The sequence below is a fragment of the Bubalus bubalis genome, chromosome 2 (assembly GCF_019923935.1).
Source record: "Bubalus bubalis isolate 160015118507 breed Murrah chromosome 2, NDDB_SH_1, whole genome shotgun sequence".
Lineage (NCBI taxonomy): Eukaryota > Metazoa > Chordata > Mammalia > Artiodactyla > Bovidae > Bubalus > Bubalus bubalis.
In genome coordinates, this window is record NC_059158.1 from 170,173,899 (window position 1) to 170,188,657 (window position 14,759).

Sequence of the window (14,759 nt, forward strand, 5' to 3'; positions counted from 1 at the left end):
AAAGTCATTTTCACATCACGCCATGTCTCCCTTTAACATGTCTCCCTCCTCCCAAAGATGAAGAGGCTTCCATCTGACTGAGCAAAGGTCAGGACCAAAAAAGATGGAAGGAACATCAAAAAACGAATATTTAAAAAGGCATCCATACTGGTTAGTCAGGTAGAAGAATGAAGAGAACACACAACTATATGGGCATGCTGCACTGAGCAGAACTGAGGGAAATAAACGGTCTGGTGTGGATGTTTAACAGCTCTGATAGCTAACAGGTGCTGTTTACAAATATTCCACTTTCTTTCCAGGCAGACAGTAGGATAATACCTGCCAAACCACCTGGAAGTTACATGCTGCCATGTAACTTGCTCTGGTCAAGGGAACATGGGTGGAAATGGATCACTTGAGGGAAGCCTTGGACAGTCAGAAAGCAATTCAGCACTTTATCTTGCCACCAGAGCAGTGATACCCAAATACCTGAAAGTGTGGACATGGAGCAGAGCCTGCAGACAACCCAGGATGAACAAATCTAACGGCTAGATGATATACTAATGTTTAGGAGCTGTTTGTTACTGCAGCATAATCCCTGTAGCATACCCATTTAAACTGGGCCCTATTTTAACTCTGCCTTCACTCCAGGCAATCACCTTTTGACGACCATGTCCATAAAAGAAAGTGACACTTCTGCACCTACAAATGCCAAGGAAGTAAATCTCCTTATTTCAACACTAGTCTTTGTTGAACACCTACTACTTGTGAACAAAGTACCAAGAGAAACAGAAAAAGAACTAAAATCTACTCTGGAAGTAACTAATGACTCTACTTTTGAAGTACAGACAAACGTGGCTGACGTATACCCTATGTTTTACAAGTGCTTCCTCAGCCTTCAAAGCCCACATCCATAAGGCCATTACTAGAAATATTTCTCTGACTTCAATAATCATCTACATGCCAATATCCCTTACTGAGCTGGAAACTGCTTGTGACAAAGGCTATTCTACTCTCATTTTTAAAACTGCTATCTAGCGTGTTGCATGATGTTCTACAAATGGATGAATACCATCTTACACTGTTTATACTGCCAAGAACACTAAGGCAGGACTTGTTAAAACTCTAAAGCCAAAAAAGAAAAAGAGGCTTTATTAAAATAAGGCATGCATATCTCCACAATCAAAACAGTTTGAAGAATCAAGCCTAGAGAAAAGATTCAACATAGATCTGAAAAACTAAGCAATGGAAACTAGTCAGAACTTTAACCACACATACTCTAATACATTTGCTTTTCTCTGTCCATCTTCTTCCATAAATAAGGCAGGAGACATGCAGCTGGCAACTTCAAATTCACACCTGCTCTTTGCAACCAGAAGGCAAACACTTGACAGAATGATGAGAAAATGCACTTTTTTCCCTGATGGTGGTAAGTAAATTGGAGGGCAAAAGATTTATATGAAATAAGTTGACTATAAAAAACTCACTTTGACCAAGTAATTTCATTCCTTGGAACATATTCCTTGAGAGATACCAAAATTGCAAACATCTAAAAAGCAAGAGAGTTCCAGAAAAACATCTATTTCTGCTCTATTGACTATGCCAAAGCCTTTGACTGTGTGGATCACAATAAACTGTGGAAAATTCAGAAAGAGATGGGAATACCAGACCACCTGATCTGCCTCTTGAGAAATTTGTATGCAGGTCAGGAAGCAACAGTTAGAACTGGACATGGAACAACGGACTGGTTCCAAATAGGAAAAGGAGTATGTCAAGGCTGTATATTGTCACCCTGCTTGTTTAACTTATATGCAGAGTACATCATGAGAAACACTGGACTGGAAGAGGCACAAGCTGGAATCAAGATTGCCAGGAGAAATATCAATAACCTCAGATAGGCAGATGACACCACCCTTATGGCAGAAAGTGAAGAGGAACTCAAAAGCCTCTTGATGAAAGTGAAAGAGGAGAGTGAAAAAGTTGGCTTAAAGCTCAACAGTCAGAAGAAGATCATGGCATCCGGTCCCATCACTTCATGGGAAATAGATGGGGAAACAGTGGAAACAGTGTCAGACTTTATTTTTCTGGGCTCCAAAATCACTGCAGATGGTGACTGCAGCCATGAAATTAAAAGACGCTTACTCCTTGGAAGAAAAGTTATGACCAACCTAGATAGGATATTGAAAAGCAGAGACATTACTTTGCCAACAAAGGTCCATCTAGTCAAGGCTATGGTTTTTCCTGTGGTCATATATGGATGTGAGAGTTGGACTGTGAAGAAGGCTGAGCACCGAAGAATTGATGCTTTTGAACTGTGGTGTTGGAGAAGACTCTTGAGAGTCCCTTGGACTGCAAGAAGATCCAACCAGTCCATTCTGAAGGCGATCAGCCCTGGGATTTCTTTGGAAGGAATGATGCTAAAGCTGAAACTCCAGTACTTTGGCCACCTCATGCGAAGAGTTGACTCATTGGAAAAACTCTGATGCTGGGAGGGATTGGGGGCAGGAGGAGAAGGGGACCACAGAGGATGAGATGGCTGGATGGCATCACTGACTCGATGGACTTGAGTCTGTGTGAACTCCGGGAGTTGGTGATGGACAGGGAGGGCTGGCGTGCTGCAATTCATGGGGTCGCAAAGAGTCAGACACCACTGAGTGACTGAACTTAACTGAACTGAACTGAAGCACAAGCAAAAACTTTTCCCACTGCAATCATCTAACTATCCAAAAAAGGAAAATTAATAGTGGAAAATACTGCACATTGATTCAGCAAATCATGTGACCATTTGTAAACAAATGACAAAAATCATAATGATAAGAGGAAATGTTCATGTTGGGATACTGAGTGGAAAAAATAGTAGGATCTAAAAGTATTTACAATGTAATCAGCTACATGCTAAATGGTGCTTTAAAGACAGATAGGGAATTCCCTAGAGGTCCAGTGGTTAAGACTCCTCGCTTCTATTGCAGGGGGCACAGGTTCAATAACTGATCAGGGAACTAAGATTCCCCCCACCAAAATAAAGACAGATAAAAATCAAAACAGACTTAATCTCTGGATGATATTTATTTTCTTTTTTGTGTTTTTCTGTATCCCAACCCTTTGAAATAATTTTTTTAAGCAAAATATTAATACAAATCTATATCTTTCTATAAAATTAACCCTGGCTTTAAAAACTCCCTACTTTGCAATGTTAACAGAAAACAATAACCTCTAGATCTCATAATAAATTACTCAGTAATAAATAACTAGTAAAACTCTGCAGACAAATTTTGTAATGGGAGTGTGAAGGTGGAGTGGATTGGATTCAGGCATTTTTTCACACCATTAAAAAAAAAACACTGACAGAACAGAGAAGAAAATTTTATTCTGGGAGAAAGCAAAGGAAGAAAAGAAACAAACAGCTGATATACCTGACTACCTAAATTTAAAATCTACCATAAATTAGTACTAGAACAAGTAATAAAAAATACTAGCCCATCTCTGTAGATTGATTCCCTTTTCATAAAGGGTTCTAATAAAAGAACAAACATCCTCAAAATTAAAAGAGAAAAGGGACACTAAGACAACTCACAAAATATATAAAAATGCCCAATATGTGGGGAAGACCTTCAACTCTATGGTAACCAAAGAACAGTAACTTTAACCAAAGGAATCCCTTTTCCCCACAAACTTATACTAAAAATGCTGTGCTGTTTGACCAGGATTTGAAGAACCAGGCATTCTCACGAAGTGTTAGGAGTATAAATTGGTTTAATCAAAACAAGAAAAAAAAAAAAAAAAACCAAAGTGATTCAATCTTTCTGAAAGACAATTTAGCATTCTGTTAAAAAAGTCTTCAGGGACTTCCCTGGTGGTCCAGTGGTTAAGACTCTGTGCTTTCAATGCAGGGGACATGGGCTCAATCCCTGGTAGGGGAACTAAGATCCCACATGCCATGCAGCACCAAAAAAAGAAAAAAGTCTTCAAAATAATTCATATCCTGGGGTCCTATGAACCTATTGCAGGAATCTGATTCAATAAAATCAGAATCATACTCAAATGTGATAGGCATGGGAGTAATGTATTTTACAGACAAAAAATGAGGGATAATTCAAATCATGGAGTAGAAACAGAGTAGAAATACGAACCACCATTATCTCTGGGTAGAAGGATTAAATTTATCTTAATTCTTTAATTCTCCCGAAGCATCCAATTTTCTGTTCTCATCATGCTGTGTTTTTATAACAAAGTCAAACAAACCTTCACTACAGCAACCTTAACTGAGGTTGCTTTAAAACTGAATTCAATCCTACCACTGACATTTGAGAAAAACAAAAAAAATGCTAAAGAAAATGCTAATGAATGGCCAATAGGGAGGGACAGCCTGCTAGCAGTGGGAAGGCTAGGTAATATCTCTCAGAGCAAGCCCACACACAAGCAGAAGAGGTGAAGGATTTCCTAAAGAAGGAAGAGAACACACAGAGAGGAACAGATCAATGGTAGCCCAACAAATTATGGAAGAAGGGAGAAGAGAAAAACAACAGAAGAGGGGAAAGATATCTAGTTTCATTAGGAAGAGAGATGAAGAATGGGTGAAAAACAACAGAGGGAATAATCAAGAGAAAATAAATATATCCCAAAGATCCAAGTTTATTTTACCTTATGGATGAACTAAACCTTTTCTTCTTAAGGCAAAAAAAAGGTAAGTGACCTTGATTTGGGAAAAAGACAAAGTGGTCAAAGAAAGGAAGCTACACAAAAAAGGACACGTTCACCCAAGTTGGGAAGGAAACAGAGCAAATCAAAAAATGAATGAATTAAGAAATTCTAGGAGGGAAAAAACTTAAATTCTAAACTGAAAGAGTTAAATAATCTTCAATTGTAAGTACTTCACGCCCTCCTCTAAGTCTTTCATCATCTGGATCAAGTGGTTTGTGCAGTAAGAACAGCTGGCATAAAGAAAGGAATCACTGGAGAGTGAAGCAGTCAGGAATCAAGCCTTGTCTCTACACAGCAGCTGTGTAAAGCTGAGCAAGCGTTTATAAAACAGGGACTACATATTTACTAGCACACAGTTTCTGTGAGTCTCAAAATGAAAGAATATGTAGCTCTGCTGGAGTAGATGCTGTTATTATTGCCACTATTTCAATCACTGGACCACTGTGAATACATCCACAAGACCAAAGCCACTGTGTTTTGGAAACAAAAGTCACAATAATAGTAGCATTTTACTTAGGAAAGCTAGGCAACAGGAATCAGGGTAAAAGAATGGAAAATACAGTTACAACTGCTCTCTCCCAATTAACGCCAATCCTCTCACTCCCCAGCATCCCTGGAGAGGTTTCTCAGAAGTTACATAATTGGGTACTACAGCACACTCCATTGGGGCTTCACAAGTCAGTCTGGGGTTTGAGGTCCCTTCCAGTCCAGACAATCTATCACAAACAAAAGTATCAACCTTGCTAAAATGGCAAAATGAGATTCCTATGTGCAAATATATTCTCATTTGCATTATTAACCAAAATGATAAAACTTTTTGGCGGAAGTTCCAAATTCCTACGTACTGATCATAATTATACTTCTCCCCATAAAAACAGGAAACACCTGAACAATCAATATTACTAAATTATGGTATTAACCACACAACTAGACATGAAGACTTTAAAAGTCATGTTTTTAAAACATTTTTAAGGACAGAAAACAACACATATGATACTAGACTTCAAAAAAGTGAATATGCCCTCTTTTGTGACTATTTTTTGCCAGGAAATGTTTCTTGAAGACATAAAAGTTGAAATCGTGAGAGATGAAATGAGGCTGCATTACTGAAAGGGAGGAAGGATTCAAGTCTTACAAAAACTCTTAATTACACCTTGCTTTATGTATTTTGGCATGTTTCTGCCTTACCAAAGAAACTTAAATTTCATTATTTTCCATCAATTGAGCATGCATCATTGGCTTAAAGCACATAAACTTTAGGGAAAGATCCATTCTACACATCTAATTGAATTCAATCTTGAGCACAACTTAGCTATTAAAGCCAATGCATCTTAATCAACTAGAATTAACTGTGTCTATTTGTTTTCCACTCACATTTTTAAATACATAATACAAGAGAATATTTAAATAATTTTCCCTATTACTGACGTGCAGAAAAGATAATGGTGCTGAAACATCACTGGATTTACAAGTAATATACTGTGTGACAGTGCAAAATGTTTGTCAATCATATCAAGAGTCTAAGCATAACCTGAGGATTAATATGTATGCATGCACATCTAGTATGGCTCAGCAGGTAAAGAATCCATCTGCGATGCAGGAGACACAGGAGATGTAGCTTCAATCCCTAGGGTGGGGAAGATCCCCCTGGAGAAGTAAATGGCAACCACTCCAGTATTCTTGCCTGGGAAATATCATGAACAGAGGAGCCTGGTGAGCTATGGCCCATGGGGTCAAAAAAGTTGGACACAAATGAACCACCTAGCACACGCCCATGCACGTGCACACACATGGAGGAATGGGTCAATGTTAGCAGTGATTCTAAGTGGACTGTGAAAATATGACATTTTTCTTTGTACTTCCCTGTACTTTCCAAGTTCTCTAAAATATGTAACATTTTTGTAATGGGGGGTGTTATTTTCTAATCAGCAGCATAAATAAAGTATGCTGCTTTAAATGTAAAAAAAGCAAAAAATTTAGAACAAAACTCTGTACTAAGCACTGTTCTAAAAGTTTAACATACTATAATACGGAAATTAACTAGTAACCCTGTAAAATAAGTATCCTCACTGTATGGACTAAAAAAAAAAAAAAAAAAATTGAGGTTTTCTGAAGGATATATAACAAAGGACACACAGCAATTTCACAAGAGACAAAAATTACACACAAACTGTCCTAGCCCAATGTCCAAATGTTCAACCACTAAAATGGCCTGACATGAGCAAGATGTACTTCAATTTCTTTACATTTGACATTTACCTTTTATAAATATATAAAATATTTATAAATTATATATAAATTTTATATATATTTTACCAGGCAATATACTGGCGAAGGAAATAGCAACTCACTCCAGCATTATTGCCTGGGAAATTCCATGGATTCTGATGGGCTACAGTCCATGGGGTCACTAAGAGTTGGACATGACTTAGTGACTAAACAAGACAATATACACATGATAATGCCTCAAAATGTTGCATAAGGTAATCTTATTAGAGTTTAGCCACAATCTACTTTAATCTATGATGAGCCCATGCACTGGAAAAGTAGGCCCAAGCAAATCTGAGTATGTTATGCATAAAATGAGACTACTTAGCTAAATGAGACATGGAATTCAACATTCAGCAGAATGTATCTGATTCTTCATATTACCTCCTATACAATGACTCCAGCTAAAAAAGACCAACTCAACATCAAACACTGAGAATGGATGTGCTAACAGACAACCTCACCAGCCTGTCAGCATCCATGTGTTGTCAAAAAATAAGATGGGGAAAAAACTCAAAAGCTAGGTAACAAAACTCAAGATCTTAAAACAAACGAAGGTTCCTTTCAAATAAGGTAAATAAACCAAGTCACTACACACATGAAGGAAGGGATCACAAATGGTTGAAAGGTATGTTGTAGCCTGTATAAGACAGTGAGGAGAAAGAAAAGGGGCCAACAAAACATGATGTGCCACGTTAACCACCCAGAGATTCAAGTTTTGATAATGACTGAGAACTATTTTCTGAGCCTGGGGGTGGGTGTGGGGATGATTAAATAATCACTCTGAATTCCAGGTTTGTGCTACTTAGCTCAAAAATTAGAAAAGAAATTCCCATTTACAGTGAACCATTTAAGCTCTGATCCATATAGTGAGGTTTTAAAAAAACTTTCTTCAATCCCAGTTCTTTTCAAATTACCATTAAATACATACCTTCCTCCTATTGAGTCGTCTTGTGGTTGGGCCCCGGCAGTGTTCCTCTGTGAACGTCGCAGTGACCCCCCTGGATTGTTATTAGGCCGGTTGGACATTGGCACCTCTCTCTTGAAGGGACATACCCTTTCTAGACACTACCATTCACTAAAAGGGAAAAAAAGAGAGAGAAAAAAATAAAACGTCAACTATATATGATTCAACACCAAAAATGAAGGAACCATAAAAGAGGAAACTCTATATAATACAGTTTGATCAGACAGCCTTCACCAACGCTGCACTGTCTTAACCTCTGAAGTCTGCCCGATTAATGTGTCATAAAGTGTTGCTCAGTCATGTCCGATTCTTTGTGACCCCATGAACTGTAGCCCACCAGCCTCCTCTGCCCATGGGGATTTTCCAGGCAAGAATACTGGAGTGGGTTGACAATACTGGAGTGGGTGCCCAGGGGATCTTTCCAACCCAGGGATCGAATCCAGGTCTCTCCACATTGCAGAGTCTTTACCATCTGAGCCACCAGGGAAGCCCCATAAACTGTCAGGACTATATCAAATTCAAGGCATTAGGTCCAGAACCCAGCAGATAAAATCTACTTGTATTTCTCATGGAATGACCAAGAAATTCTCAATTCAAAAAAAAAAAAAAACCCAGAGCACAAGTAGAAAACTTTGTTTCCACATTTCTAGTAAAAGAAAGGGGCATTGCATCTAAAGTCATAACACCTTGGCTGAAGTCGTGTCACAGAACAGGTTTTAAAGGAGTCTGCCTTTGTACAGTCCACAACCTCTAGCCTCAGATTCCCCAGCCACAGAATAGAAACAATATATGCCATGGGTACTTCACAGTACGGCTGTGGCCAAATGAAACCACGAATACAAAGGAAATGGCAAAGCTGTAATATCTTAATGGAGAAACCAGGAAAAAGCAGCTGAAGTACAGTAAACTGAGAAATGGCCCCAGATCACCTGGATTTCAGCACCAGCTGTGCTGGCTCTGACTCCAGACAAGAAACTTGCTCTCTAGATTTGTTTACCTCTTCTGCAAAATCAGTTATCATCTACCTCATGGAGATGTTAGCCATAAGAAATTTGTGAACATGGTAAGTGTAATAACAATTTAGTTCAAAACAGAGTTCTTAATTTGTTTGAACTTTTTATCTTTCTATAAGAAACTAATACACAGGGGAAAAGGCTTATACTCAAAGAAAATAAGTTTAGCTGATAAAATAGGTCAAAAGTTACTACAGAGACAGAAAAAACTGCAATTTTTATAAGTCAAATCTGACACTATTTTTAAGTCTTCAGTCAAATTCCAAGTACAGTTCTTCAGTTAACTTCTATTTATTGGGGAGGGAACATAAGGACTAATCATATGACATTACAAGAGTTGTGCCAACAGGAAAATAAATTAATCATAACTCAATCTATTGCTGGATTTTAAGAGATTTCCATCCACTGTAACACCAAAGTGGGTTTTCTTTTGAGTCACATACTGACCCAATTCAGGGTCAGAAAGAAAACGGCTATTTCTATCACCCATTACCACACCATCAATTAATATACTAAATAAACTTTAGTCAGAAGGTTCAAATTACTAATAGAATTACTCTCAATTTTATCAAGAAAAAAAGAAAAAATACTATGCAAACATTAAAAAAGAAAGAGGAAAGTTCAATTTACATAAACTGATGGAAAGGTCTCTCCCAGATATGCTACAGGAAAAACAGTATAATTTCCATCTATGTGTACACATAAATTTAGAAGGTCTGCATATGTAAGTTTATGTATTATTTACACATTAAAAATTGGTAGAAATAAATTCATAAAACAGACATTGTTAATTTAACCCCTCCCCTCCGGCCTTACCACCAGTTTCACTTTCTTTCCATGGTTTCGGTTACCTACCTGATCAGCCATGGTACAAAAATACTGAATTAAAAATTAGTTTTCAATTACAATTTTCTTTTTTTTGGGGGGAGAGGGGGGAAGAGTTTCATCCTTTATTTTTAAGGAGAAGTCTGTATATTATAAATACAATACAAACAGTTGTATCATTGAGTACAGAGTTCACGTTGCAAACATTAAAGCATGTTCATCACTTATCTGATGATATAAAATCAAAACTGCTTTTAAAAGCTTGTCTTTCACTGTTTCTATCATGAAAATCATGTCATTATGTTTCAGTGACGCACTATTGTTTAAAGGCTCCTTTTAAGTAAAAATAGAACCCAATAATTTTTAACCAAAAGTGTATTCTATAATCCTGTTTGCTGTAGGATCAATAAACACTATACTAAGACATGGCCATTTAGACATGAAATATGTCTAAAACCTTGAAGAATACAATAGAAATAGGCTAATTAAACTTTTCAGTTACAATTTTCAAAGTAAAGTTTTCAATTCCAAATAGCTGGTGAAACCACATGCCATCCGTGTCTGTCCCACTCAGAACGTGAATCATCCCTCTATCTACTGCGTCCATTATATATATGCTCCCCGGCCATTAGTATAAGAAAAACACACAGGATGTACAGAACTCTACTATCTATGGCTTCAGGAATCTACTGAAGATCTTGAAACGTATCCCCCTGAAGATGGTACTGACTGACTTTGAGAAAGAGGACTGGGTCTGAGATGAAAGGAGTAATTGTTATCTATTCTTTGAAAGCAATAAGGTAGGTCATTTGATTACAAACGTTGGGCTCTTGTATCAAACTGCCCCTGACTGAGTTCAGATCTTAACTCCAGTATCAACAAAATGTATGACCTTGTATGGTTTCCCTGGTGGCTCAAATAGTAAAGAATCTGCTGCAATGCAGGAGACTGCCTGCAATGCAGGAGGACTGCCTGCAATGCAGAAGACCTAGGTTTGATCCCTGAGTCCAGAAGATCCCTTAGAGAAGAAAATGGCAACCCATTTCAGTATTTTTGCTGGGACAATCCCATGGACAGAGGAGCCTGGCAGGCTGCATGCAGTCCATGGGGGGGGGGGGGGGGGGGGGGGGGGGTCACAAGAGTCGGACACAAATTAGCAACTAAACCACTATCATCAAAAACTAAATAAAAGGCCCACCCTATTTCAGAATTCATCCAGGAAGTTTTACCACTTCAAAGGCCATCTCCACGCCATCTTGCCTGGACCCCCAACAGTGTGGACACAAGAGAACAGCATGATACTGTTTCTTTCACTTTGAAAAGCAAAGAAAACTATTACTCAAGAGGTTTAGGAGATCTTACCTGCCCAACTTTTGGCTATTAAATGCCTACTGTATGTTATGGGGTGTTAAGTGCTTCAAATGAATATAGAAGTCATACTGGTTAATTTAACCTATAGTTAGTAAAGTAACCTTAATGATGCTCCCAAAACCTTCAGAGTTTGTCAATCAGCACCAAGCGATTCACAGATACTTCTTGAAATTTAAGAGAGGAAAAGTGGCAAGAAGACATTTATCAAAGTGCTATCTGCTTTTAAAGCATAAACTGCTCTTTAAGTAAGGAGGCCAGGCTCTGTAAAACTTTGGAGTTTGAATTGCCCAAAAGTAAATATAAGAGTAACATATAATACACATAGGATCTCCCCCTCTGCCAGCTATCAACAAATTCAGAGACAGAAAGGACCCTTGGGGGTCATCAAGTTCAATGCTTTACATTATAGACAATTCCAAATGAAGAACGTTCAAGTCATCTGATGAGGAACTAGTCCTCTGAACCCTGATATGCAGGCAACCTATCCCCTCTATAGAGTTCACCTGAAATTCTCAAAATTTAACTCTTTGGCTCCAGACATGAGCCCAAAAATCAGCATGCAATACTTTCCTTCTTGCTATGTGAGTATTCTGTGCTGTCTTCACCAATTAGTATACCTACCATATTTTATTAATTAAATTTTTAAAAACAAAGTTAGAGTTACACTAATAAAAACATTGCTGAAAATTGTTTTGACAAACTGAAATGAAAACGAACTCAAAGATTCCATCTTAATAGGCATCTCATAATGCAGAAGCTAGAAGGTTTAAATCCAGTCTACTAATAACTCTTTCAAGTACTGAAATACATGAGTCTTCTAACCATGGATTATATGCCTTCATTTCAGTGGAAATAATCACCAACATTTTCCACATGAAACCTTTGACATTAATTCCTAAAGCACTGAAATCAAAGAGATGGCATATATGACTTTGATTTTAATAGAAAAAGCGTAAAAACACTGATAAGTTCAAGATTGAAAGCAAACTCATAGAACAGATAGATGGTTACCAGAAGCAGGGTATAGGGGGTGGGCCAAATGGGTAAAGGAAGTCAAAAGACACAAACTTCCAGCTGTCGAGGAAGTTTTATTATTATAGGAATTTAATATACAGCATGATAATTAAGTTAATACTATTGTACTGCATGTTTGAAAGTTGCTAAGAAAGATTTTGGAAAAAATTCTGTATATATGGTGATGGATGTTAACTATACTTTGTAATCATTCTGCAATATATAAAAATATCAAATCATTATGCTGTGTATCGGAAACTAATACGATGATGGATGCTAATTATACCTCAATTAAAAAAAAAAACTTGCCCTGCAAACAAACTCATAACTTTGTTCACAGCTCTAAGCATCAACAAATTTACCCACTGTATAGATTAAATGGCACATGAATTTTATGTGAAAATGTATTTACCTCTTCAGGCAAACAGAATTTCTTCAGGAAAAAAAGAACTGTATTATTATTAATCTATATTTTAAAATTCATTCTCAAAGTTTCATAAGGACATTCTTTCAATAAACCTTCAACTGTAAACATTCTGGAAATTGTTTTCCTTTAATTTCACAATTCAAAATCATAGAAGATAGGTTAAGGCTAGGGGAAAAAATTAACTAAAGTTATAGTTAACTTGGTATATAGAAGATATGGTACTTCTTCCTAGTCAAATGGCCAAAAGTATGAAGGAAAATAAAAGTCAGCATTTGTGCAAAATTTTTATCACATGAAGGAAGTTGGATAGACTGGGGAATATATCTCCAATTTAGTGACCAAGAGCAGTCATGTACAGCCCCAAACCAAGCTAATACGTTTACCTATGTAACCACTATCATCTATTGACAGGCAACTCTTAAACACTGAAGAAAACTTCTATTATTTTCACAGTAAAGGTAACACTTTTCTAAAAATCTAATATCCCACAGAGCATTTGTAGAAAGTTATCAGATTTCAGAATTGACACTTAAAGGGAATTTTATTTATCCAACGTATTTCCCCTCCCCAATCCCCAGTTTCTTATGCTTTCATTTAGATATCGTCCTCCAAAGAGACATTTGGTTTCAGATTATAAAACTGGGGTTTAATAGCAACAGTAATTAACACAATTTCCACAGCACTTTATTCATTTGTTTATCTTAATAAACAAAATTTAAATGTGCCAATAAGTCTTATTAACCGTGTTGCTTATTATTCCTACTTTACAAATAAGGAAACTGCAGCATTACAAAATTAAGTTGCCTGCATTCAACAAGTATTAGCATCTGGACATGCAGGCTGCAAGGAACAACATCCAGAATTGTGGAGGTAAACAACTGCAAACACCAGATCAAAAGGGATATGACTCACTACTATCTTAGGAGAAAGGACAGTAAGTTAAACGTACCAAGGGCAGTATTCAACAACTCTACAGTAAAATGGAATGGAAGCCACCCTAGCTTTTAACAGAAGTCACTCTGGCTTAAGCAGGAACAACAGCGTCAAACACGACCATCTTTAAAATGGGAATGAATATCCTTTAAGCTTCCCTAAAAGCAAGGGATTCAGAGGTGCTGAGATACAGAGGCAAATTAAACAATCTGTGCTCACAAAGAGCTTATTACTGCTCTATATCCCCCTACTCAACTATCCTACAGAAAGGCCGAGGCTCAAATCCTAGCTCTGCGACTTAATAACAATAAGACATACAATACCTGACCTTCATCTGTTTCCTTCGCCATTAAACTATAGAGATAATACTATTAGCTTAGGGTTTAGGAAATGAACAATTATAAGGCTCTTGGAACAGCGCCTGACACATACAGCAGCCATTTAATGGGTGCCTAAAAGTACAATAAATGACTGGTGAATCTGGGGGAAAAGGAGGGGATTCACGAAGTCCAACATCTTGAATAAGAAAAGAATTAAAAAGAAAAAAAGAAAAGAATTAGGAAAAAAAGAAGTAGAGAAGGAAAAATAACCCCTGAAATTCTATAAAACCATTTAGAACTGTTTATATTTCACTCTGATTCAGGAAGGAGGTAATAAAAAAAAATTAATACATATAGCACAGTATAGTTACAAGTCAAATGTCAAACTCTTAGTAGTTTTATCTGAGAACAGTGCAATGTGGCTTATGAATCTTTAATGAACTAAACATTTGTTTAGCAAGCTAAACACTGGTTTCCATTAAGGAAGACAGAAATGTATTTTCTTTCTTCCAGTTAATCAGAAAAGTTCTGTTAAGAAATAAGAGCCACTGACTACAGGGAAAAGAGTAGGTTATCTGCAAATGGGGTCTGTTAAGCATTTAATTCAATTTAGGGGCATTTGAAACCATTCTAATGTCATGTTGAAATACTGTGCAACACGTAAAAATAGTATTTCCAGATTATATTTTTTCTAACTCTAGAAAGTAACATTTACTGATAAAAATACAGATTTGAAAGTGAACACAGAAATACAAATGATTATGGGTAATGTTTATTTTATATTTACCATGTCTCAGGCAAAGTACCTCTCCAGTTAATTTTCACAACCCTACAAAATTGGTCCAGACTGGAAATAAATTTCTTTCAGAGAAACTGTGGCACACAGTACACTGTAATCAACGTAAGGCTACAAAGCTAATAGGTAACAAGGCCAGCAAACA

At 37.1% G+C, this 14,759-nt stretch overlaps 1 protein-coding gene across 22 annotated transcripts in view; it reads right to left on the minus strand.

Annotated features, from left to right (window-relative positions):
* The window catches only part of TRIP12 (thyroid hormone receptor interactor 12), a 151,407-nt gene that overhangs the window by 99,191 nt on the left and 37,457 nt on the right, over positions 1–14,759 (minus strand). For all 22 annotated transcript variants that reach the window (XM_006047088.4, XM_025278391.3, XM_025278400.3 and 19 more), the window contains exon 2: positions 7,880–8,026. In XM_006047088.4, the coding sequence (XP_006047150.1) occupies positions 7,880–7,977 (98 nt within the window). In that variant the 5' untranslated portion in view covers positions 7,978–8,026. The remainder of the gene's footprint in view (positions 1–7,879; positions 8,027–14,759) is intronic.